General features: G+C 35.6%; 2 protein-coding genes across 5 annotated transcripts; one reads left to right on the top strand and one right to left on the bottom strand.

Annotated features, from left to right (window-relative positions):
* Positions 1–1,972: 1,972 nt before the first annotated feature.
* Positions 1,973–5,613, bottom strand: LOC145214116 (histone-lysine N-methyltransferase PRDM7-like). Its single transcript, XM_080082582.1, has 12 exons — positions 5,495–5,613; positions 5,191–5,427; positions 4,972–5,127; positions 4,858–4,898; positions 4,699–4,774; positions 4,589–4,641; positions 4,363–4,474; positions 4,208–4,293; positions 3,845–4,045; positions 3,267–3,352; positions 2,851–3,047; positions 1,973–2,665 (listed from the first exon to the last, which is right to left on the bottom strand). The coding sequence occupies exons 1-12, from the start codon at positions 5,610–5,612 to the stop codon at positions 2,142–2,144; spliced, it is 1,887 nt and encodes a 628-aa protein (XP_079938708.1). The 5' UTR covers position 5,613; the 3' UTR covers positions 1,973–2,141.
* Positions 5,614–6,724: 1,111 nt separating this feature from the next.
* On the top strand, positions 6,725–26,562 carry LOC145214206 (uncharacterized). 4 transcript variants are annotated; one of them, XM_080082694.1, is made up of 22 exons: positions 6,725–6,981; positions 7,874–7,981; positions 8,086–8,163; positions 9,125–9,297; positions 9,868–10,000; positions 10,163–10,295; positions 10,911–11,080; positions 11,799–12,026; positions 13,896–14,139; positions 14,482–14,552; positions 15,063–15,251; positions 15,684–15,759; positions 16,408–16,481; positions 16,994–17,163; positions 17,583–17,701; positions 18,025–18,155; positions 18,530–18,605; positions 19,633–19,706; positions 20,266–20,435; positions 21,695–21,807; positions 25,157–25,297; positions 25,929–26,562. In XM_080082694.1, exons 1-22 carry the CDS (start codon positions 6,798–6,800, stop codon positions 26,110–26,112), a joined length of 3,039 nt encoding a protein of 1,012 aa, XP_079938820.1. In that variant the 5' UTR covers positions 6,725–6,797; the 3' UTR covers positions 26,113–26,562. The 4 variants fall into 4 exon arrangements, with proteins under 4 accessions (XP_079938820.1, XP_079938821.1, XP_079938823.1 ...); XM_080082695.1 differs by lacking the exons at positions 25,157–25,297; positions 25,929–26,562 and adding an exon at positions 24,028–24,119; XM_080082697.1 differs by lacking the exons at positions 21,695–21,807; positions 25,157–25,297; positions 25,929–26,562 and adding an exon at positions 20,471–20,803 and having other exon boundaries at positions 20,266–20,414.
* The last annotated feature ends 479 nt before the right edge of the window (positions 26,563–27,041 follow it).

Here is a 27,041-nt window from a genome sequence, read left to right as displayed (position 1 = left end):
AAAAAAAATATCGTATACTTGCCACGGTCTTTTGCAAAATCGCGCATTTTTGTGAATTTGGGATTGAAAAACAGTTTATGATCTCTTTGCGCAATAGTTAGTTCATGCAAGCGTAACGGTGTAAGAAAAAGTTTGACAAAGAGATTGCATGGTGTGAGAACCATCCGAGATAAAATACAAAAGATGTAAGATCTGTTGCAGGTTTGATAAAACACAATAGAGCGAAAAAATGAAAATAACTCACAAAGCAAGATAAGAAACATTGAAAAAGCTTCAGCTGAAATACCGAACAGCATTATAAGCGGTTGATAAGTTGAATTGTTTCTGCTTGTGTGATATATAGGTCTTGGAGAGGTGTTATATTTTTCGGAAAGTGTTGAAATTTAACAGTTTGTTTCTCTTATTGAAAGAAAGCATATTGCGGTACTATACACAAGTTTGCTTTGTAGCAATAAAAAAGGATTTTTTAAACATTTTCCATATTTATCATTCCCACATAAACAATACAGTTATAGGTTAGGTTCACTTCATTGAGTCGGCACTCTCACCATGTTCCAGGGATTGTCTATCCCCGAATTAGACTGTTGCTTGTCATATGTAGCATTATGTATTTTATTCTTGTGTGTTATTTATTTTAGCGGCACATCAGGCATTTGCGACAAGTTAAGTATGTTGACCTTAGATAGTTGCTTTTTCAAAAACCTCATGCCCTAGCACTTTCACAATCAGAAAACCGTTTCTTGAAGCCGCCTTTCTTGTATATCAATCATTTCTTTTGTTTCGGAGCGACACTATCTTTGACCCGAGTTGACTCTATATTCGTGTTCGATGACTTTATAATAAAGAGACGCTTACTCAAAATACACGTTTACAGACAACACCACTAAAAAGCAGACACATATGCATTCAGACCAAGACTTAAACGACCTAGACCAGGGGTGGGCAACTTTTGTTACTGTAGGGCCAATTATAAAAGTCAAAATTGGATCGCGGGCCGCGCATGTGCACAGCACAAGGTGATTTTGCTTTGTTTCTTACCAAATATGCCTAACTACAAGTATAATTCGTATTTGATTCTAGCCACATTTGGCCGGTCGCAGAAAACTAGCACCATGCGCATTAATCAGTTTAAAAATATGTAATAATTGAACTCGATTGCCAGTGCTTTTGATATCCAAGCGTCTCTGCGGGCCGCACAACGTTTAATGAAGAGCCGCAGGTTGTCCACCCCTGACCTGGACTTAACGAAAATAAAAATCCTTTTGAAGTAATTTATGAACCGATGATTTATTTACCTTTTAATTATTTTACCTTTTTCAATGTTTACTGCAAAAAAATAAAGAATATTTATCGATGTTAACCCCAAAAGACGCTCCTAAAAGTCCAGGGCCAGTCTCAATTCTTCTGATATTTTTTTTTGTGTTTTGAAATAAAAAACGTTATAACGGCCTGTCATATGCAATGCTTGGTGGTCAACTGATTTCTGTTCGTGGTATGCTTGGCTGTGCTGGAATTTTTCATCGTCGACGCAAGTCTACTGCATATATTTTATGTCACGTGTAGCCTACATAATTACTTGATAATCTTTCCAAGCATTATTTTTTAAAATCCCCCACAAAAAGCGTTATTTTTCTGTTTTAACCAGACAATAATTAAAAGCAATATGAACTGCGGATCCTACTTATATTTTTTCAAAATGCGGGTTACGAACAAAAATCGAATCCCTGCTTATTGTATGTCCAATGGAGTTTTTTTCATTCATTAAGTTTTAATTAACTTATGATCCGTTTCAGTTTTTAATACTTTGTCATCTAAATATGTCTAAAGAAGTATCTGAATCAATTATCGTGTTAACACCTTAAAACCAAGATGCTAATTTATTTATTTTTCTGGCTATAGCATACAATACGTTCACCCCAAAAGACAATTCGCTTTAGTTAAACAACCAAAATCCATAAGAACCTGTATCTAGTTTGCAATATGACGTAACAACTTTTATTAAACGTTTATAACGTCACAACCAATAACAATGCAATCAACAATGTAAATCAATGCTTAAAATATTTTTGTAACGTTTAGTATCAAAAGTTTTGTTGAAATAAAAACCATCGGATATAAATGTGCATGAAAATATTCAGTGGTTAAGTTTTATTGTGGTTGCGTTCGTGTGATCGAAGGTTGCTGGAATCACTGAACTTTTTCTTGCAATATTTACACGAGTAAGGTTTTTCCCCTGTGTGAATTCGAATGTGTCTTTTAAGGTTACAAGCTAGTCCAAACTTTTCACCACAGATCTGACACAAATATTCCGCAGACTTTTCATGGACAGTTTTGTGATGTTTTCGTAAGTCGCCAAGCTGGGTGAAACATTTCCCACAAACTTTACATTTGTGAGGTTTAACACCACTGTGGATTAGAGCGTGTGTCTTCAGGTGGCCAAACTGTAAAAATCTTTTCTGGCAAATTTCGCATTGGAAAGGTTTTTCATTTGTGTGCGTCCGTTCGTGAACTTTTAGGTGGCCAACTTTATCAGTTGAATATTCACACCAGGGACATTTGTGTCGTTTCACAACCGAACGATCGGGATGTTTCCACTTCATGTGTTTATTTAAAGCGACATCGTTGATGAAAATTTTGTCGCATATGTTGCACGGAGAATAATCGTCTGTTATGAAACAAACATTAATTGTTACGTCACAATCCTTAAACTTGCATAATAGCAACAAGCCGCCTTTGAGGCAACAGAAACGACAAAATATTCACAAAACTACTTATTTTTAGTTGATTTAAAAAAATAACAACACTTTTTTTAAAACTACAGTTTTTACCAATTGAATTAAGAAAACTTACCCAAGCAAATTTGTGGCTTCAAAAGTTTTTCGATTTCAGCAATTTTTTGTTTGTATTCAGTCGGAATTCCAAGATGTTCTGCATATTGTTTTCCATACCAAACCAACAACTCAACACCTCTTGTAACTGGTTTGTACAACCGATAATAAATTCTTCCCTTGTATTGATAAGCAATAACATTTTGTTCCTCTTCATTTCTGAAACAAAAAAGCCAGTGTTTTTGGAAAGTGTGGTGAGTTTTTTGCTCGTATCAATCGTACTTGTAACCAAAAACAAATATAAAAAAGCCTGAACATAATTTAATTTTGTTTCCACTAATTAATGAGCTTATGGCCAAAAATAGGTAAAAAAGTCTAAAAATAATCAAATTCTGTTTGACACCTAAATAAAAAAACACCAAAATAAAGTTTACCCACCGAGCACAGTTAATATATCGAAGCCAGTTGCTGTTTTTTACATCATTGCCATCAATGTAATGGGACAATTTTCCCTTCTTGTAAATCTGAAATACAGAAGAAGTTTAATAACTTATAATGCAGCACAAACATGTATTAAGTTATCAAAAAAATTAAAACATTATGTTTCAGCAGGTTTGCCATACCAATCTTATGTTAAAGTTCATTAAAATCTAGAAAAAGAAAAATTCATTGCTCTTATTTCCAAAAAAATGTCCCTGCTTTTGACTCTTTGTTTTCAACAATTACAAAAAACAGACTTAGTGAAATGACAGTCAAATCCCTGCTACAACCAGAAGTAGATCTAGACCTGAGCTGGCATGATATGCACAAAGTATTTTCTACGAACTGGGAGTTGCTGGGGAAAAAAATAACATGTGATATGTCATAAACACAAAGATTTGTTAAAAGCATTTGTATTGTATAAAAATTTATTGTTTCAGTTGTCAATATTTTGGGCTCTCTTTCGATGGCACCTTGACCAAATAATATAATTAAGGCAACATGGTAAAAGTCTTTTAAATATTTAACTTGTATACCTCCCAAGCATATCCACCCTCAAAAAGTTGCTCAAGTTGACTCAAATTGTTTCTTGACACAATGACTCCTTCGTAGGGTCCAAACAAAGTGTTTTTTGGGAATTCTTGATCACACCATGCTCCCTTACCACCAGATCTAATGCCAGATAGTCCGATGCTTATTCCTTTTGGGCAGGTTCGTCTGGCACGCTCCTTTAAGCCCTTTGCAAACACAGTAGCAATACAGAATTTTCAAAAATAAACTTTTGTCCAAGCACAGTTGTTTTTAATAAAAATTAGGTCTTTAGGAAAATCAAATTACTTGATAGACTAAATACAGCAAGTTTTTGTACTTCAACATCATCAACACAAAAGTTTCTTTACCATTTTAACCAGGGTGTCGGGAACATGATTGTAAGCTCCATGAACTGGGCAATCCCCCAAATGCAACTTTTCACATTCATCACAAACTAAAAGAAGATGCAACCAAAAATGACAACTAGAAATCTCCACAAACTTATTTGGGAATATTTTCTCACATAAAAAATCATCTTCAGTTGGAACTTCAGGTTCTTTGTAGGTTTTCCTGACAATATCTCGTTTAGGATATCTTGGTTCATCATTTTCTGTAGCAGTAGTTTTCTTTCTTGTCTGGAAAAGATTATTCTTAGGAACACTATTCATAGACTTAGTAATTTAATTATAAACATAAGTTCCTTTGCAAATCCAAATTAACTAAATTTTTGTTTTCAAAACCTTGCATACTTTTTGTTTTTCACTGCTTGGTTTCTTTTTCTTTTGTTCCTTGGGTGGAAGCACTGAAATTAAAATATAATTTAAACTTGGGCAGGTCGTTTCAATGTAAATTAACTCACTGATGTTTTTCTTCACATTCTTTAAAGCTTCTGATTCTGGTGCATCAATATGTTTTTCATTGTCAATCATACAATTCTAAAAAAAAGCAATAGTAACATTTAAAAAATAGTCATTTTGTTAAATCATACATTTGAAACAAACATTTCATACTACTTGACCTTAGTAATGAACTTTTTTCTTCTCAACAAGTCAGTAACACCTAAACATATAAAAACTTTGATATGCATTAACAATTTAAACTTTATTAAACTTTTTGGCAAAAAATCACTTACTTAAGAATCCTGGCATTTTTTTAGTTGTTTGAGCTGGTCGATAAGGTTTCCAATCTTCATCACTTTCTGAATCCGAAGAAATTTTTGCTTTAAATCCTCCTCGTGGAGGCAAACCTACTTTGGCTCTCAAAGTGTTTTCAGGTGGTAATGGCATTCCTTAAACAAAAAACAAAATAATCAAACAAAAGTAAAAAAGCTATGAAAAAGTTGTATACTTACCCAAATACATCATTACTGTTAAATTATTTCCAATATTTCGAATTCTTTTCTTCTCAAACTTGCAAAGCTTTTCATATTCATCTGGCTTGAAGAGTTTTTCCAAGGAAATTCTCATTTTAACTTTTTCCAAAATCTCTTTGGTCGGAACTCTTTCGAAACCATTCCATTCATCAAAAAGTTTCATCACTCTTTCCGCATCTTCGTTCCAATCCGCCGTTTTATCCGCCATTGTTGCTACTGAGCAATAAAATTTACTGTGTTTCAAACGAAACTTACTGCAATCCGACCTAAAATGTCGTCTAACCTTCAAATTTGTCCCAGGGTAAAATAAATTTGGAGGCAAAGTTAAAATCGTGAAACTTCCGCGCAAATTTCCCTCCAACGACAACAGCTGATTTCTTCCCGCGCTTTTGGCACATCATGCTCCCCAAAAATTAAAAAATAAATGTCCAAAAGGTACGAACCAATGCGAAAATTTACGAACCAATGCATTATTCTTTGTCAAATTATGCTATGCAGTGACAAATTTATTTGGTGAAGTTTCTAGGATTTTACTAAACTGAGTTATTTGCTGTAAGGAGTAAGGTTCATGATGTTTTAAAATTCTGTTTTAGTACATTTGGGGAAATACCCGGGGATGGAAAATGTCGTCAAATTGTCATTAAAATCGGGCTGACGCCTGACGGGGCTGTGTTATGACCAGGGAGTCGAACCGGAACTGAACCCGAACCCGAGAACCGGTTTAAACGGTTAATTTCACTAAACCCGAACAGCTAATTACGATTTTTCAAAAACCCGAACTGGAGTTGAACCCTATACTTTGTTTGGCGTTGGACCCGGACCACTAAAAAATGCGGTCTTTTTTAAAATTTGTGATTTTTTTTAAAACAGCGCACTGAAAAATACCCGATATAACACTTATAGGTTGTGTCAAAATTAACAGTGCTCGGGCAAATATTTTTTGGAGTTTGATTACCGGTAGGCCAGGGTGATGATGGGTGGAAATGAAGAAAAACGAATAAAAATTTGAACCGGTTTAAAAACCGCAAACCGGTTCGGACTGGATGACTTGTGCAAACCGGAACAAAACCCGAACCCAAAAATAATCGTTTTTAAAAACCTGAACCGAACCCGAACCGTTAAAAACAAAACCAAGTGAACCCGAACCGAACCTGAACCCGTATGACAAGCGCTTCGACTCACTGGTTATGACACATGTTCTAAAAATCTAATACTGCCCGATAAGAAACGGTAAATTTTTGCGTACCACAAGCGCTACTAATCAAAGACTGTCTGACGGATCGGGTGATAGATCAATGTTTTGGACACGAAATAGCTCCATACGCTTTGGGCAACCTGTGTTTTGTATAGACTTAGGTTTTGAGGAACGAGCGTATCAATTGTTGTTTTTGTGTATTTCGTGAAAGATGCAATTGAAAAGGGGCTTTAATAAATGAAATCGTTTATTTGGCCATTTGTTCGTTTTTTTGAATCTGGAAATACAACTTCTAAATACTGCTTAAAAGTACTTGATGTCGTCTGTCAATTTCAGTCACGAATGAATTTTATTGTTTGGAATTATTGAAACCAAAGAGGTTTAAACGCTTATGAAAGGAATAATTTCCCCTAAACAAAATTTGGTTAATTTTATAATGGAAATACCTGAAGGATTTCGATTTCCGTTCCCCTCAGCAGAAAGAGCTTACAGTTTTAACGATGAAGCCGGGCCATCAACCAGACGACGACATTCAAGACCACATAAAGAGCGAGCTGCTATCGTTGGAACTGCAGGTACAATATCCATAACATTACAGAGAAAATGCTAAATAAAAAACATTAACAGAATCTTCCAAATGTTGAAGTTTGCTTTAAAAACACATTTGCGCGGCCAGATATACGTTTTACCTAAAATTACTTAGTGAAATATATAAAGTACAAGCAGGCGTTTTAACAATGTGTTTGTAAAAGTACCATTGCATATAATATGGGCAGAAGTGTTTATCATAAACATTATTAGTTACATCTATTTGGTGGTGTTAATTATCAGAAGTAGACCCACTTTGCTTACCTTATGTTGCTCAGTGTAAGTAAACTTGGTCTAACTGTGTTTCAGTTTTGTATGAAAAGTATGTTTTGTATGTATCAGTTATGTATCAGAAAGTTTATCTGGTTCTACATTATTTGACCTCAGTCTTGCAGGTATATTACAATACTAAACAGTCAATTGCCAGTCTGCAGACATGCAAAACATAATTGTTTCTAAAGAGATCTTGGGTGCAGGAACACTATATTCCACATGTACGACCCCTAAGTCCGCATACAAGACCAAGATGACCAGGCAGTACTTTGCGCTAAATATTTGCGTGCAGTACACAAAAATTGACAGACAATTTTTTTGTTTTAAAAACAACTGATGTGTGCAGCCAGGTTTTTTTTTAAGGTTTGGTTTAGTGTGATTGCTAAGTAGTTTTAAGAGACCGCAAGTGTTTCATTAAAATACCAAAAAATAGACCGCTGGATAGAGATCAAACTTTGGGAAACCACTGGAGAAATTTGAAAAACACCTTAAAAAAACACTGTGTGCAGGTGTATATATATATATATATATATTGATGTAACTGGTTTGCTTTGCACAGATTTACAACTTCATTAGGTCTTACGTTACATTTGTAACCTTTTCTAGCCATACCCAGAAGCAACAAGCGATTACGCCAGACTTATTTAAAGCCAGCCATTGTCTTTGTGTGTTTTCTGGTGATTGTCGGACTGATTGCTGGACTTCTGTTATACTGTAAGTTGTAGGTTAAATAGAAACAAAACTGTTTTGAATTGTGCCTTTAAATACCAATTAGGATAATTTAATAGAGACCCAAATACTTTTATTGATTGTTTCAGTTTTCTTGGGACAAACAGAATCTGATGCATGCAGTTATGATGATGAACCAGCAGCTTACGACATCTTGAGATGCGAAAGTAAGTTTTTATTACATTATGCTTACATGGTACATACAACTTTGGTTATTTTTTAAAAACATAATTAGGTTGTCATAGTTATTCTGTATGCCGTGATCGCTGGTCTGCAACAATGCTTCAGGGCTGATCCCAGTATGAAAATATTTATCTTAGAATAATAGGGTTGTGTTTTATACAAGGAAAGAATTAAATGAGATTTCAGGGTTATCAGAGTTTGTTATCAAATAGGCAAGTGCATGTGAAACCTTACAATTCACTGAAAAATGTCAAATTTCTATTTTTGGGTAATTTTGTTTTGCTTAATCACAAATTAATTGAACAAAATTGTAGCCTATCAAATGTAAAATTTTTATCTGTGTATTCGTTTTAATGAACATCAATTTAAAACTGGGATCAGACCTGAAGCAATCATGCAGGCCAGCCATCACAAGACACAGTATAACGAATGATGCCTTTAATAGACCTGACTTGCTATGTTTTGCAGTTATTTGTTAATTGCAATCAAAAAGGCAAATTAGAGTTGCCATTACCCAGTATTATTTGCAGTCCACCACCATAAAAGTGCAATGTGTCAAGGACTTTTTAAGTGTTGATATAGAATTAACTAATCTAAATCTGTCAGGTTCGACCAAAGTCTATATAAATCACTTGTCCAACCCATGGTTACTTATGTCCAAATTAACACTGCGGGTATATATATGAAAAAAACACATAAGTTGTCAGTTTTTACCAAGAACGCAAAACTTTTATTCAATTTGGCCACTCAAATTCCCCGTAAAAGCTCTCCAGTTTGTAAAAATCAAACAATTCATGTTTTTCTCTATTTTATTTCCATGAGGCTGTATTATGTAACCAATAGGTTGGATAACTTGTGTTTTATACAGACTTTTGTTTGGACATTCGACAATTGTAAATCCCAAGATTTGACAATTTCACCTTAACATTTATTTACTTTTTGCAGGATATCTACAAGGTGTTGAATGTGCATTCGACACATCACAGTGCACAACTACTTGTGATCTAGGGTTTGAACAAAATCAGTATGGTTGTCAAATGAGCTGCGATTGTGCTTTGGGTGGAATATTACAAACCGATGTAGCTTTTACTCCAGTTAACATTCAATCAGTTCTGTCAGTAAGTTTTATTTTGTTGCTGGATTTGTAGTTTATACTTACCTTTTTAAAATATTCCAAATTAGTTGTTGGTTTTTGTTTAGTCTGTATGTAATGTTTCTCATATTTTAAGGTTATTATCCTATAAAAGTGGTTTTGAAACTTTTCAAGAATTCCATGGCATTGTTTGCAGATCACCATAAGAAAGTAGTAAAAAGAAGGGAAATTTTACCTGTTTTGGTGGATGGAATTGTTATAGTAAACAAGAAAAAAGTGAACTTTTTTAATAGCAAAACTTCACTGCACATTTGTTATTCTTTTGGGTCCCACTAGTGCAGGGGTTCTTAACCTGGGGTGCACGCACCCCCAAGGGGCGTGATAATTTGTTCCTAGGGGGTGCGGGGATGCTAAATCATTAAGGTTGGTTAGGTCTATTCTATTTAAGCAATTACAAAAGGGGGAGCGAAAATTGGTTAGTGATTTGAAAGGGGTGCAGCAAGGAAAAAAGGTTAAGAATCACTGCACTAAGCTATGGTTCCATAAACTAAAACTTGTTATATATATTACTTATTGGAAACTATTCATATTGAAGGCTTATATAACAGAGGAGGACTCGGGTATGGACATAACATCCGGTGGAGGAACTATTTTACAAAAAAGTTTATGGAATTTACATATGTTTGCTAATAGATGGAGAATTCCGTACATCATATCATCTGAAATTGGTGAGTTATAAACAGCATATACACATATATGTGCATACAAATCTGATTTTGTTGATCTTTTTTTATGTTTTTGAGGTATTTTTATAACTACATCAATTAGTTCACTTTTAGCATGTGGATTTATATTTTTGTGCATTTTAAAATGACGTTTTTGTGCTTCAGTCGACGGAACCCTTCTTTTTACTGCAATACAAAATGCAATGAAAGCCATTTCCAGTGTTACATGTATTGACTTCTTCCCACGACTGTCAGATGTCGATTATCTTGAATTTTCTGTATTTGGACATGGATGCAGGTATATTATTTGTTATACATGCACCTTTTTTTCTACTGTTTAATCCTATAAAGACCAGTTGCAAGATATTTTGCAATTCACAGTCCATAAAATTTCATGAGGTATTTGTAGTACAGCAATTTAATTGTGATATTATAAAAACATGTTAGACATAAATTATAAAAAAGTGTCTTTCATCAATTTTGGCATTTTTTGTTTGTGACAGCACACTTAGCCATAGGTAAAATTAAATATTAAAAATATAGCTGTTCGAACACAAAAAACTGGAAAATAGAAAAATAAATCAACAGCAATGTGCAAAAAATTCTAATTTTAAATTTAGGGATGTGTTGCAGACAGTGCACACTGTTTCGACCTATAAGGCCTCATTAGTGCAGCTGGTGACAAGAGATCGGCCGCCGTCTTGGCTAGTGTAGAGTAGCCATACAGCGGCACTCCAGTTTGTTAGGAGTTAACAGGCTTTTAACCTAGCCAATACAGCGATATCTTGTCACCAGCTTCACTAATGAGACCTGATAATAGATCAAAATGTGTGCACTGTCTGTAACACAGCTTAGCATTTTCTGGATTGATGCTTTAACTTACAGATGTGTTGATCAGTAATTTGTTGTGTAGATCAGCTGTTGGTAGAGTTGGTGGTCGGCAGTCAGTGGCTCTTGGTAATGGATGTAATCACTCTGGTGTCATACAGCATCAACTTATGCATGTGCTGGGTTTTTGGCACGAAGACTCGAGGCAAGATAGAGATGAACACATAACTGTGCAACTTAACAATGTTGGTGCAGGTGAGACTGCTTCTTTTGATCAGGGTTCCTGCTGGTGTGGAAAACCTGGAAAAGTTATGGAATTTAAACCTGTATTTTTAAGGCCTGGAAAAGTTTGAAAAAAAAACAACTTTTGCAAAAGTTCTTGAAAACATATGGAATGTGATGCCTGCTTTACCCTTAAAATGCCAGATAGAGATAGGAATTTCAAATTAGTAACATATGTATATTCATTGCATGTATGGTAAATTGGCTACATATACTGAAGTCTCTTCTTTAGATTTGCTATAGGAATTGCTCGATTTTTTTCAGTTAACGTTATGGAAATTTGTTTTGTTTTTCTTGAAAAGTTTTAGAAAAGTCATGGAATTTATAAACAAAAGTTGCGCAGGAACCATGTAAATAAATTTGGATGAAAAAGGGTAAAAAAATTAAGGTATTCGTTTTTTAAATAATAAAGCACAAATCCAGTGTGTTATAAGCCATTTGTTAATTAAGAATATTGTTGTCTCTGCAATTCTAACTTACATTATGTATATTAGGCAGTATCTACAAGAAAAAATGGAACTAAATTTATACAAAAAATTACAGAAAATTTTGTAGATGCATTGCAATAGCAATTGTCTTGTAATATTCTGTCCCATTGGTGATTGTGTTTTTCTATGTTTTCTTATGCAGCTAATACACAAAAATTAAAAACCAAAGTTGTTTTATTTTTTGATGTGTTTTTGCATTTCAGAAAACAAATTTAACTTCAAGAAAATTGGCCGAAAATATCTCGACGCCCTGAACAGTTCTTATGACATTCTGTCGATAATGCATTTGGATGGTTTCGCTCTGTCCAATAATAAACAACCAGTAATATTGGATAAAATCACTGGAAAACCTGTGAAAGCACAGAGGAAAAAACTAAGTGCTGAAGACGCAAGGAGAGTTAATCAACTCTATGAATGTCCAGAAACTGTTGGTTTGTATCCAATTTGTTGTTTTGTTGCTTTTTGATACTTTAGTAAGCTAAACAAAAGATAGAAAGCCAAAATGATGTGTTTTTAGATTATGTACAGTGTATAAATGTCACACCAAGACACCTTCACCAGCAAAATGTGTAGAGCAGTGGCTCTCAACTTTTCTGCCTTTGCTGACCCCTTTTGGTACTGTCAAGCTAATCGCGGATTTACCTCTGTTACATCACAATGGGGTGAAAATGTCACAATGCATTTTGGTTTGTCATGTATGAAGAACGATTTTGAACAAGTTTCATGCTTTTTTAAAATGCTGAGACATTTTTTTTAAATAACACTTTATCAATATCGTTGTCTGCAAAATCAGGAAGTTGTCGCGGACCCTCTGAAAACGCTTTGTGGACCCCCGGTTGAGAACCATTGGTGTAGAGCCAGTTATTTTTTAAAAGAGAACACCTAATTGCAAAATCTGTTTTAAAAACAGTCATTATGGGTCCCCTTCCCTAAAGGGGACACATATTGATTTTACTCAAAATGTTTTTTTTTTGTTTTTTTTTCTGTTTTTTTCTTATTTTTTCTTCTACCCAAAGTTTGTCCGACTCGTTTTTCTATCAAATCCTTTGGATGAAATTTACACAGATGGTAGATGTAGTTATGTATATGTGCATCCCACTTTGTTTTTGTTGATAATCCCAGTATTTACCCCGCTAGCCCCCTAAAATGGGTATTTTCCCCCCGAAGTTTGTCCGACTCGTTTTTCCATCAAATGTTTGATGGATTTGGCTGAAATTTACACAGATGGTAGATGTAGTTATGTAGATGTGCATCCCACTTTGTTTTTGTTGATAATCCCAGTATTTACCCCGCTAGCCCCCTAAAATGGGTATTTTTCCCCCGAAGTTTGTCCGACTCGTTTTTTCATCAAATGTTTGATGGATTTGGCTAAAATTTACACAGATGGTAGATATAGTTATGTAGATGTGCATCCCACTTTGTTTTGTTGATAACCCCGTTATTTACCCCATTAGCCCCCTAAAATGGGTGAGTTTTTAACGGTGTCAGAATTGGCTGAAATTTGGATTTCTTGTATAATATGCCATTTATATGTGTCGATTGTTGCGTTCAACCCTGTAGTCCTAACATTTACCCCACAAGCCCCAAAAGTGTAAAACATATTTGTATGTTACTGGGCACCACAAACGAAAGATTTCTTTGGAGCAATAGTGTTACAAGGGCAAAAAGTTGTATGTTGCTCATTGGTGGGTTGCTTTATGGTCGTTTTTGCGCCATGGCAGTTAGGGGCTTGTTAACAGCCCTATAACGTCAGAAACATTAACGGTTGTTGCTCAAAACACCTCTAGTGGTCGAAATTTTAAACATTGGCGGATTGGGCTGAAATTTTGCAGTACTATTGATTAGGTCATTGTGGTTTTTACATATTTTTTAGTTTGTGTGTCGAACCCAATTAGTTGCTCTACTAGCCCCCTAAAATGGGTCAGTTTTTTAAAACGTTAAATAGGACATACTTCAAACAATATCTGGGGTGAATCAAATTTTATAGCTTATATTCTACATAGTATTATTATTTAAGCCCAGTGCCGATCACTGTGTTTTACCTTACAACACCTGACTTTCTCATCGTTATCTCTTGAATTGCATTATTTTCAACCTTACATGTTTGGGGACCCATGAGTTTTTGCCTGCAGAAACGACTAAAGTTATAAAAGACGATGGCTAATATGGGACCCAATACAAAATAAGCATAGGAAATATATTTATGTTTTAAAATAGGTTATAGTGTATATGCAAGGGCAATATGTGCTAAGCCACCCATCTAGTTTTCATTTAGGTTGCATATTTTTTTCATTGTACAGAACAATCTGGGGAAGGCTTCTGGGCTGAGTGGAGTGGGTGGTTTCCCTGTTCTGCAACTTGTGGCACAGGCAGAAGAGTGAAGCTGAGAGAATGTTTAAACTCCAAGGGCTTGCTTGTATGGCATGAAAGATGCAAGGGGTCGAATCGCATGTATAAGGAATGCCATGTTCAACCATGCAATGAACAATCATGGGGTCAATGGTCTTCTTGTTCATTAACATGTGGAGTTGGTCAAATGCACAGGTATGCTGTCTGCTGCCCTTATAATACTGTGTTTTCTTTAAGTAAGTTTATTTGAACAAAAAAAGGAAAATTGGGAAAAGAGAAAGTGTGTGGGTTAGTGAAAGTATTATGGTTAAGACCATAACTGCAAGAGACACTATACCTTTAAAATACTTATGGACAATTGCTGTAGTCATCATAAAGTACATGATTGTCGATTCTATGTTTATACACAAGCTGCTTTCAAATTCTTCTAAATATTGGTCTGTTTTATTTACTGTATAATTGGATGCCAAATTTTGAGGTCCCAAACAAATTATTATCAATACTTTTTTGTACTTATGTTGATTAAAACATTTTTAGAATATCTTGTTGTTACCCAAAGGAGAAGTATGAGATATCTCCATGTAATGTTTCACCCTGTCCCACATTAGGTAAGTCTTAAGAGCATTAATTTTCAAAGTATATGTGGTAACCCAACATTTTTTGGGTTGTTGTTTTTGTTGCATGTTGCATAGCTAAAATAATATTTGTGTACATCCATGGGCCACATGAAACTAATATTTTAGAAGTATTTATTACAAAGCTGTTGAAAACAAGTATTAATGTTATATGTGGCTGTTAACAAGCCAGTCGAAGCAATTGAAACCAGCTAATTTTAAAGAACTAAATTCAAAGACCATGTATACATTCGATAGTATGTCCGTTAAGCCGATCAAAGGTTAAAATGGTGTTTCTCTGACATGTGTAGCATACAATGCAGGCAACGGTGCTTTTGACTTTCGACAGTCACTGAGCCTGTGTAGCTCAGTTGGTGGAGCGCGAGTCCCTAAAAGACTCCTGTCGTGGGTTCGAATCCCACCACAAGCTAGATTTTTTAGCATGTGCCTTGTCAATGTTATGCTCTAAAAATTCCCTAAACAAGGAGTTGTTGTCATTTGCAGAAGTTAATTCTTGGGGCCTGTGGTCTTCATGGTTATCATGTTCCCGTACGTGTGGGAAAGGTTGGAGAAAAAGAAGTCGCAAATGTGTAGATCGATTCTACACAACTGTAAACATCACAAAATGTCCATCAACTGTCCCATCCCATCAACAGAGGGAACTTTGCGCACTGGGGTCCTGTAATGTTCGAGGTGATGGCCTACAAAACTATTTTATTGCTCCCTCTAATATTTACCTGTTTGGGCATACATAACAGCTCCCTAAGCACACTGAGGACCACTGTGAGCAACATTAGATGTGCATGCTGTGGCCACACACCAGTTAATGTGCAGCATAGATTTTTATGTGTTTGGGTATACACACAAGTATACTGAGGACTACTGTGAGCAACATTAGATGTGCACGGAGTGGCCACACGGTAGTTTGTGCACCTCACAAGTTTTTATGCGTCTGGAAATTCACACAAGCTTTTTGAGTACAAGGATCGCTTTAAACAAATTAGATGTTACTGAAATTGAAAAGTGTTAAAGGGTAAAAAGTAAATTACTGATGATTGTAGTAGATGTATTGTGAACATGTTGCATTTTTCCCTTCTTATTTTTGTATATTGCTGATATTTTCAGACACCAGTGGAGCTTGGTCAGATTGGGGATTGTGGTCACAGTGTTCTGTTAGTTGCGGGAAAGGCAAAATAGTCAGGTGAGGGTTTTTAGATAGACTTTAGTATTGGTTTATTTACTAATATTTTGTAAGAATATTTAAATACAATAAACCTTGGTTATTTCGGACCCACTTCACTGGTGGAGAAGCGCTTACTGTGCGCGATAAGACGTGATTGGTGTGCGGGTTTGGGCATCATTGCTTGCCAGACCCATATGCGCACAGTTAGCGCTTCTCCACCTGTGAAGTGGTTTAGGTGTTGGTTTTTAGCCTGTTGATGTTTTAGTTTTATTTATTGTTGTTTTTTTCTTGCTTTTACAGAACTGTCCATGCCAATAGGCGAAATATATACTCTTAAACAATTACTGACTGATTCTGTTTCTTTGGAAACCTGTTTCCATAATTAGAGTTATACTTGAACAAAAACAGTGATTGTCGTTACGTGTGTTGCCTGTCAGAGGGTCAGATACTGCTCAATCAATCGATTTTGTAAAAAAAAAACTGTTTCAAAGATTAATAAATGTGGAAACGTACAATTGTAAAATATCACATCAATATTCTTAATTGTATAGTTAAATGACAGTGTAGGTCAATCAAGTAAATAAAAATACTAAATTGTTTCTTTCCACTATGTATTAGGACAAGCATACTTTAATTTCCAGAACTATTACATTTGTTTAATTTCAGAGAGCGAACTTGCAGTGGAAGTTGCTTGGGAGAAAAGTTACAAACACGAGCATGCGGTGAACCATGTCCAGTTGGTTAGTAAAGACAAATAAGAAAACTTTAATGTATAACTGTGGTTACGTACAAATAAAGTTTGGCAAAATGGGTATGTGATTATCCAGAGTCACCTATATTAAAATTTGTGCAGCTTTGTAGGCAGTTATCCTGTATTTAAGCAGATTGGCTAGAGTTTTTTTTAAATACTTAACTTCGGCATTAATCCATGTAATTAAACAGAATATGCAATTACAGTATACCTCAGTTAATCCAGACCTCTTTGGACCAAAAAAATTGTCTGATTTAGGCGAAGAACTGGATTAACCGATGTCGATTAGTTTAAAACTTACCACATTAAAAATCATTTGTACCTCAAGTTTTGTCAAATTAGGCAAAGATTAGAATTAAACGAATCCAATTCAATCTAGGTTTATTACAGAAGATATTCAATAATCCAGATTTGTTTGTTCATGACGTATGCTTGTTTTTCCCCTTTTAAAAGTTTGTTGCCAAAACCTACACAAAAATAAAGCTTTACCCTGTTTAACAGTTGGTACATGGGGTGAATGGGCCACTTGGGGTGCATGTTATCCTGACTGCAATGGAGTCATGAAGAGAAAAAGAACTTGTTTCTATCTTCACAACCAAATTGTCACTTCATGTGTTGGAGGAACTGATAAAATTGGACAACAAACCCAACAACAGAATTGCTCATTGGAGGTAAACAATAAAATATTGAATTTGTTATTATAAGTAAAGGGGTAGCACAGTGGTAGATTCTCTAATTTCTGCGAAATGCTAGTGAAACACCCATGTTTTGTTTTCGCAAAGTTTGATTTGATACATTCCAGCACTTTGTGATAAATTGTATTAAAATCAAAAAAGTAAATTTGTTGAGTTAAGTTTGTTTTGCTTGGTGAACGAAAACATAGAAACATAGTTGCACTAAAACTGTGTTGTTCATTGTCCTTGCATACCTTTTTCAGCAATGTACTATAATTAGTCAGGTATTATTGTTTTTCTTTAATTGTTTTGCATTGCTGACATTGTCAGAAGTAAGCAAAGATTTTTTTTGGAGTTAAAATGTTAACACCAATGTTAACACTGGTAAACTAAAATGTATGTATGTTGTTATGCAGTTATGTTTGGCTGGTGCTTCATCTCGTATGAGTGAATCTGTGGAAGGCAGTACTGGGTGGTCAACGTGGTCAGTGTGGACACCTTGTAACAAAAATTGTAAAGCTGGTGCTCAATGGAGGTAAATTTGTTATTTCAAATTGTTGACGTTTTGAGTATTTCTAAGAAATAAATTAGTTGTAATAGTTTATTTTTTTTCAAATTAAGTTTCAATGTTTGATAAATACCTGACAGAAAAGTTAAAATAATTGATAAGAAAAATTTCAGCGAAAAAGAAGAAAAATTTAGTGAAAAAAAAAGAAATATTTCAGCGACATTATAGCATGAAAATGTGCAAAAAATGTAATAATAGTGTTTAATTTTGGTGGTAAATGTAATCTACAATAGATAAATTTGAAATGATGGCCTAGCTGTTATTGCATTTGTATTTTAATTCATTAACAGGTTAAGAAAGTGTCTTAGCACAAATAAAAAGGAATGTCCAGGAAGATCGTCTGAAGCAAAAACATGTGACGTCAAAAAATGCAAAGAATCAAGACTCAAAGTCCTAGAGAAGAAAATAACTGCCAGAAAGTGTAAGAAAAAATCATTTTACAACATAACTGGATAAATCTTTTAAAACGTTTGACCTTTTGAGAATATATTTTTTGCCTTTCTGCTTTTTTAAACATCATAAAGAAATTTATAAAAAAAAATTATATATTCATGCTTACCTTATATCAATTTTTAAAGTATCGCTGACTCCAAAATTGACTAACGTGTTTTTTCAGAATTTGGAATACCTAATTTACTTTTTCAAACATAAACATAAAGGGAAACATAAATATAAATATAAATAAGTTGATGATAAATATAAATGTTGTATTTTCAGTTTAAAGTGACAAATTACTGCATAACATTCAATACACATATTACCAGTACTTTTGTAATAACTGATTTTAATTTACAGATGTAAATGGAATTTGGTCAGATTGGACTGTGTGGTCAGCTTGCTCAGTAATATGTGGCAATGGGAAGATGATAAGGTAAGTTGAAATCAACAAACTCAGTGGTTTAAAAGTTAAAAGTCGTAAAATTTGTCTGCTACCTTTTTGCCGGAGGTTCTCAATCAGAAGTGAGAGAAAAAAAATAGCAAAATTTTGTCAGCATTTTATCTCTTGACTGGCCCCACCTATGTTTCCTTAGTACTTACACACAGTGCATCAAACTCATTTTCTTGTGGGCTTTCGTCACATAACACCTTGTAATGACGATGCAGCTGCAGCACGTTTTGCCATTATTTTTCAACGTTGTGCAGCTATTTAGGACTTGGTGATTGTTTCAGAGCAATTGAACTTACGTCATTTACCCTAGTGGACCTTGTCCGTGAGGAGTTCGTTACGGGGCCTGTATAATTTTTCAGGTTAACTGTTTTTTGTAGCAATCCTTGCATACTGCCGTATTGCCAAGTTTATGTACATAACTTATATGAGCGAGAACTGTTGTGTTTTAAAGGCCGGTTCGTGATAAAATTTCGGTTTTAAAACAGATGCAATGCTAAAAAGTTGCCGACCACTGATTTACAGATTTAGATGTATATGTGAACCATAGTTGCAAGCGGGCCCGAAATCTGAGCCCGAACCCAGGCCGAACCCGAAAGTATAAGCCCGAAACCCGGCCCGAACCCGAAACGGTTTTGAGAAGCCCGTTTAGGCCCGAAATTTTGATTGACAGGCCTATCCAAGAAAGCCTTGCAACAAAGGATGAGAAAGAAAAAAGAGAAAGACAACAAACACAATGAACAATAGTAGACAATGGGGTAAACAATACGTTTTAGAGGAGGATGGGCATTAGGTCAAAGCCAGAGACTTGTTACTTAGCTTAGTGATTTTATTTAAAAAAAATGGCGGACACGGAACGTAAAGTCAAGCCCGTTTTAAACCCGTTTTCTCACAAATATCTAAGCCCGAACCCGGCACGAAAAGCCCAGCCCGACTTGTAACTCTGATATGTACGTCAAATTGTAGCCATTTACTTCTGAAGCGTCTAATGTTTATAATATTGTATTCACAGAGTTCGGATTTGCTATGGAACTTGTTCAGGACACAACAGAGAAGAAAAATACTGTGGAATGCTTTGCCCTGTTGGTAAATTATTTAAAATAGTTGTTATATGATTGAATAGGTTTTTATTGTGAAAAAATATTTTGACTATTTGTGGCAAAGTAATTTTTTGTACTTCATAAAATGTATGATTCTTTAAATCAACATACATAATTTATTCAGGGTGATAGGTGTAAAGAAAAATATTGTGTACTTTTTTTGCACTTTATAACGCCACTACGTTGCGCAGCTATTGCCGGCTTGGTGAATATTCTTGCGCAATTGTGCTGCTACGTTTTGTTTAACGTGTCGAAAGCGATCACGACACACTCAAATGTAAATCCCAGTACGCCCGACCTACTAAAGCCGTTTAATGAATTTGTCGCTAGATTTTTCTAGCCTTTTTGCCACATTTGAAATGATTTGTGACTCGGTGATTCGGTATGACGCCTTGAATAGGCCTGGCGTACTACGACCAGTTACAAAGTTATAAAAATGCGTAACGTTCTTTAAGGACAACTTGCATGATTTTGCTGGTGGTCATGATTATTTAACAAGTTTAAATATGATTAGTCAGCATGACACTGCTGTTTTCAATTAACAGAAGGTACTTGGAGTGCTTGGTCAGAATGGAGTTTATGCACACTGGATTGTCAAGGCGAAAAATACAGATCTCGAAGCTGCTTGCAAAACGGGGTTCGAGTTGTTACGACTTGCAAAGGTGGTACAGACGTAGATGGGAAACAAACCCAGGTCGAAAAATGTACTCTTCAGGTACATGCATATTTGAATTGTATTGTTTTTTGTAGGGGTGGCTAAAAACTGAAAATGTTCTCTTTGGTCGAACACCGAGCATCTCACAATAATGCTCTGTGCATTGTGACGTCACAAACATTCCCAATTCCAATTTTGTAGCTTTTCAAACAGCGGTGTATTAATCTGTACAGGCACCATGCAGACGCACGCGTTTTTCCACCATTTAACGTATTTTAAAAACAAGTAATTCTCTTTTTAACGCATTGTGCTTGGACACCCTTTCAAACACTAGTTTGGTATGTTTGGTAGCAGGGCATGGATATGTAAATTTAATGCTTGGGTCAGTTTGTGCAACTGCTTGGCCGAGCACCGAGCATCAAAGACACCGAGTGCTCGGGTTATGACTCGGCTCGGCCCATCCCTATCAAGCGCACCTTGACGTAACAAACTATGGTAATGTGATACGAAAACATTGGTCACAGCTTTAAAAACCTAGCGGTTGTATATACGCTAAAATAACAATACGGGGAGTAAAGGCTCCGCTTTTGAACAAAACTCGTAAGAATCATATAGCGCATAATAGTGGAGTAAAAAGTTAAAGGAAAAATCCTCACTGTTTCAAAGTTTGCAAAATACCATCGTACATCTCCCACCAATAGGTGAAAAAATATTTCAATTTTGTTTAAAAAAACTTGTATAAAATATACTGCGACTATTATATTGTTGCGTCATATGCGAGTATGACATCACAGTAACCCGAGTATGACATGTTTGGTGCTTGGCCAACCAGCGCAGAATACCTGTGAATTGTGACATCTGCACTTCCTAATCGTGTATCACGGATTTCCTGAATGAAAGTTAGGTTGAAATTGATACAACAATGCTTGAAACTGCTTTAACGATTTTTCTAGCATAATTATTGTCCTACTTAAAATGTATATTATCCCGTGTTTTCCAACAAAGTTACTATACTTGTGTGATAAACTGTATGTGTAAGCAGTGCCGTTAATAATTTTCATGACAATTATGCATAGTACGCCAGCAGGCCTATAGAAGGTGTTGTGCCGAATCAAGCCTGTCTAACAAGCATTCCCACATGGCAAGGCGAAAAATCAAACCTGCGGTGGGATTCGAACCCACGACAGGAGTGTTTTGGAGGACTCGCGTTCTTCCAACGGAGCTACAGAATCCGCCGAAAGTCGAATCACAAGCACAGTTGCCTGCCTCGTATGCTGCATATGTCAGCTTCGTATTATCTATTGTGTTTTTTATTTCAGTCTTGTTTAACTGATGATCCTGGCATTAGCGCTCCACAAGGCAGAGTTGGTTGGTCGGATTGGACAGCGTGGAGTGGTTGTAGCAAGACTTGTTCTGAAGGAATAAGATGGAGGTATGGTAAAACTTATAGAATTAAATATATTCCAATTTAAAATTTAACTTTAAGCAAATGATCTTAGCTTTAGATTATAATATGTCGGTACAAACTTCATGCATGCAAGACGATTTAATATTTTTTTAAATTATTTTAAATATAAATTATTAAATTTAGATATTGGGCTACACCGCGTCGAGATAAAATTAGCATGTTATGTTTTGTCTACCACCGTCGTAAAAATGGTTTTGATTTTAACCATCTGCAGGTCTCTGATTATTTTGCTATTTTTTGCCATTTTTAGGAAGATTTTTTTCACCGGAAAGCAAGTTACGCGAAACTTTAGTAACGTTTAGCACTTGTTTGTAGCAACTGGTATCGAATTAAAAATTGGTTGATACTAGGTTAAAATCCATTTCACACATTTGATTTACTGATAAAAATTCGACGCAGATTTTATAAGATTCAAAGCTAAGCTTCACAACCAGAACAGCTGATAGCCTTTTTTGAAAAATGACAACATAATTGCTATACAGTGTACCCATTATTTGTAAAGTATCCAAAACTTGAATTTTCCCGTCATTTTTCAGGTTGAGAAAATGCTTTAGTGTTAGTAAGGTCAGTTGCACAGGAAGAGCTTCAGAAGCTAAAGCGTGTAATCTCGGTTCTTGTGAGGGAAAAGATTTAAAACCTGTTGGCAGAAGCAGTGAGTTGAGATGAGGTTAAGGTTTTTTATTTCCACGAGTGAAAGCGTTTAGTATAATTTCTAGGTTGCATTTAGCTTAAAGTTTATTTGTCTTGCCAAAAACCTATGAAGCAGGGGTGTGCAACCGGCGGGCCACAATCCGGCCCACCAAGCCAAAAAGATTCAGAGCAAGTAAAAGTGTAAATTTTAGCAAAAAATCCCCGCTAGTTTTCGGTAAATCTCTTGAGTGGAAACTTTTTTTTACCCAATGTGACGTAATAACCGACTTTGTCTAGTAAACAATAACTTTGTTGTGAAAGGCAGTGTTACGACGAAACTTACTTGCACCTAACATTTTAAAGTTGATTTGGCAAAACGAAGTTGATTTTTCGCTTTGTTGCTACAGAGTGCAACTGTTTGTCAACAGCTGTTATAGTCACACAAATAGCTCTACCCGGTGGAGTGTTTATTGGCGTTTGAAGCCAACATTTTTAAAGCAAAATAAAACAAAACACAGGGGTGTGGAAATAATTTCGACATGATATTATAATGCAAGCCACACAAACAGTTGCGTAAAAAAGTGTAAATACGGTACACGAAAAAAATTGTGTGGCCCTCGCTTGATGTCCGAAATTGGTTATATGGCCTACCGACGAAAAAGGTTGCACACCCCTGCTATACAGTTTTTCGCTATTACTTAGATTTAACATTTTATTTTATTTTGCAATGTTAAATGAAACCTGGAGTGTTTTTATATTATGTTTTGTTTTGATTTTTTCATCGGTAAAAGTTTTTATTTTTGGCGCAAAGTTCTGGTAACATTTTTTAAATGTCTCGAAGAAAAGTCTGTTTTGTAATTCTAAGCTAAATGTTAATTGCATCGAATACATAGCAATCTTTAATAATCAATTCGTCATTTTCATGTTTTCGTACTAATCTACCCCAATCATGACTCGAATCGTTATTCCTGTTTTTTTTCTAATTTTTTGTTGATAAACTTTTAAGCAGAAAAATGGTTTTTGCTTAGCGGATAACTTTTAAAATTTTCTCGCGGAAAAATCTAATTTTTAGTTCTATAATTGGGTAAAAAATAAATTGCTTTAATTATGTATCAATCATTTATCACAATGCACTGTTTGTTTGTTAGTCCAGTGGTCGGCAACCGCCGAGGAGTTCGTTACCGGGCCGTATAGTTTTCGCACCAGCAAATAAAAGTTAATGAGGAAACTTATTATTAAAGTTGTGTTTATTGATACAACAACAAAAAAAGCACGAAACGGAACTATTCTGCGACGCCCTTGGAAAACTGAATCGACGCACCAGGGTGTCGCGACGCACAGTTTGAGAACTACTGGTTTAAAAAATTTTCCTCGTGGATCCTGGGGATAATAAACCAATTTTCGCGTTTTTATTTCTAAATATTTGTATTTTTTGAAGGCCGGTCGGTGATAAAATTTCTATTTCAAATACGGTCCGCAGCTAAAACTGCCGGGCTCAGAGTTAGCCAACCATTTTATGGATGGACAATTCTAACTCGTTGTTCCTGATTTCAGCTTATGTAATGTATGATGGCAGCAAAGCGGTTCTACTCCCACACTCATGTGCAGGACAACCGTATATCGCTGATTTAAATGGAGATGCAAGACCAGATATTTTCTGTCAAGAATACGCGGGGAGCATGTGAGTGTCTGTTTGAGCATTGCAAGTCGGGCCGGGTTCGGGGTTAGGTATTTGTGTGAAAACGGGCCTAACTTTACGTTCCGTGTCCGCCATTTGTTTTAAATAAAATCACTCAGCTAAGTAACAAGTTTCTGGCTTTGACCTAATGCCCACCCTCCTCTAAAACATATTGTTTACGCCATTGTCTACTATTGTTCATTGTGTTTGTTGTGTTTTTTTTTTCTTTCTCATCCTTTGTTGCAAGGCTTTCGTGGATAGGCCTGTCCAGGGTTTTTTTAAGGTTTGGTTTGGGTGACCGCTAAGTAGTTTTAAGAGACCGCAAGTGTTTCATTTAAATACCAAAAATAGCCATATTTGCTTAAACGAATTATTTATTAGGCTACTGGCAATTTTGGGAAACCGCTGGAGAAATAAAACACCTTAAAAAAACACTGGGCCTGTCAATCAAAATTTCGGGCCTAAACGGGCTTCTCAAAAAGGTTTCGGGTTCGGGCCGGGTTTGGGCTCAGATTTCGGGCCCGCTTGCAACTCTGGTCTGTTTTGTGATCGGTTTCGCACAAACGTAAAGTTTATACAGTTAGGTTACCAGGCGTCCGAAATTGAAAAAAAAAAAAAATTTTCCAAAACACAAGCCCGGAAAAACTTACCAGTCATAACTAGAAAGTGTAGCGTGTGTAACTCAAAATTGTTTCATTGCTACTCGATGTTTAGCGCCTCATAAACTTGTGTGGAAATACATGTGTGTGTTTTGCATTTTGTCGCTTTAAAAGACATTCGTCTTGCAAGTTATGTCATTATCCTGATGAAGGCGTCTTGTATAGGACGTCGAAACGTCGATTGTTTACAATAAAAACTGCTGGATGAGCAATACTTGGTCTAACATTATGCCTGGCAGCAATAGCTTATTTTGTGTGGAAATGTTAGTTCTACATTATCTATGTACTGCACCTTAAAAAAAATACAACGTTAAATAATTGTCCCGCATCTTTGTATTTCTGACAGTTCCGTGCTTATCGCCGACGAATCATCCAGACTTTCTTCAGTCACGTGGTCGTCTATGACGTTGTTCTGTGTAGCGGGAAAAATTGTGATCGTTGACTATGACGGTGACGCAAGTGATGACGTAATTTGCCACAACCAAAGGTCAGAGCTAACAGCACAAAATAGTGCGTTTTATTTTAAGTCGTTCCTGAAGAAATAATGATTCGATTTTGAGCATTTTGGGGGGAGACCTAAGTTACTAACTGTGACTTAAGAAGGCGCATCACATAAAGTTTGGTAAATACCGGTAGATGGTGTAAATAGTTCTTAGGTTAGATTTTGGCCGAATGGTCTGGCGCGCCTGACCCACATACAGACATAAAAAAAACCTTGATCGGGATTCGTCCCCGGGAGTGTCCTGGGTTCGAACCCCGTGAAAAAAAAAAAAAAAAAACTCGCCCTAAAAGTCCTAACCGTGTTTTTACACATTTTTTTCTTTTTGATAATTGTCTATGCTTCATTATCGGCGTTTACTAAATTTGTATATTTGCGACCTTTTATGCCAGTAGATTTTTCAATTTTGTAGAAAAAGTCTCTCGTTGTTTACAACTTTTTATTATTTCACACGGTCAAACATAATGACATATTGCAAAATGTTCACACCAGCCCAATGCAAAAGGGTTGTTGCATATTTAATTGAGTAAAAATGTGTTAAAAAAGTTTAAAGTTTGAAAACACCTTTTCTACTTAACAACATCGAACACCGACAAGCAATCAACTGTTTCATTTACAGGGTTTTATCAGTTGCCAAATGGCACAGTGGAATATTAAGTCATGATACACCGACTACTGTGACCCTTCCTAACCAGTGTGATACTTCTCAACTAATTTATGGCTCACTTGATGCGACTTCGACACTAGATGTCGTCTGTTTTTCACCAATTGCTCTGAATCAAACGAAGATTTTAAACCCATGAACGGGTATGGGTTATTGTTGGTTTAAATACCGAGAATTTTTGTGTTTCATTTCAAGGCTTGTGAACTTGTTTTACGCTGAGCGGTTAGTTAGAATTAATGCATTTTGAATTAATAAATGCACTAATGATTTATTTTACCCTTAATGAAAAATACAAGAATATTTACCGTTGTTGGCCCCAAAATACGCTCCTAAAAGCCCACGGCCAGTGTCAATTTCACTGTTATTTTTCTCGTGTGTTTTGAAATGCATCATTAAAACGTGCTACAATTCGGTTTATTTGTGGTAGTGTTTCCAAATTACGGTTTGCGACCGATAGTTGGATCGCTAGTGTCTGTTAGAATTTTATCACTTTTTTTCAATTTTATTTCCCTGTTGGGTAACAATATAGTTTCATAGCAACTGCTGGCGTTGTTTGCCTGTGTGACGTAATAAAGCTGTCGTTAGCTTATGCCAAGCGTGACAAATCATAAGGCAGGTTGAATTTAAAAGTTTTGGTTAAAATAAAAAATAATTTCTGCCGAAACTAATATGTTATTTTTCATACAACTACAAAAGAGCTACCTTTGTTTATAAATGCAACAAAAATAGTCATCAGAAAGTCACAACTGTTCAGGACGCTTTCAAAAATTGTGAACTGCTAACACACAGAAAACAGCCACCCATTTTCACACCGCCAGTGGTCGCTAGCAACGCATTCCCTCGACTGTCAGAAAACGACTTTACAATTTTTAACGCGCGATCGTAAAATTTTATCTCTTTCACACCATGGCTCAGGGCTATAGATATTTGAAACGAAACACAACCCACAACAAATAAAGTGACTGGTACCGATCACAAGCTATTGGTGTTTAATGTAGAGACAAATCATGATGATACAGATAAAATGCAACGATCAGTTTTGCAATTGTGGCTGTTGTAGTCAGCAGT

The sequence above is a fragment of the Phallusia mammillata genome, chromosome 2 (genome assembly GCF_965637545.1).
Source record: "Phallusia mammillata chromosome 2, kaPhaMamm4.hap1.1, whole genome shotgun sequence".
In the NCBI taxonomy this organism is placed as follows: Eukaryota; Metazoa; Chordata; class Ascidiacea; order Phlebobranchia; family Ascidiidae; genus Phallusia; species Phallusia mammillata.
The sequence above is the reverse complement of the archived record's forward strand: the minus strand, read 5'-3'. Positions and strand labels throughout refer to the sequence as shown.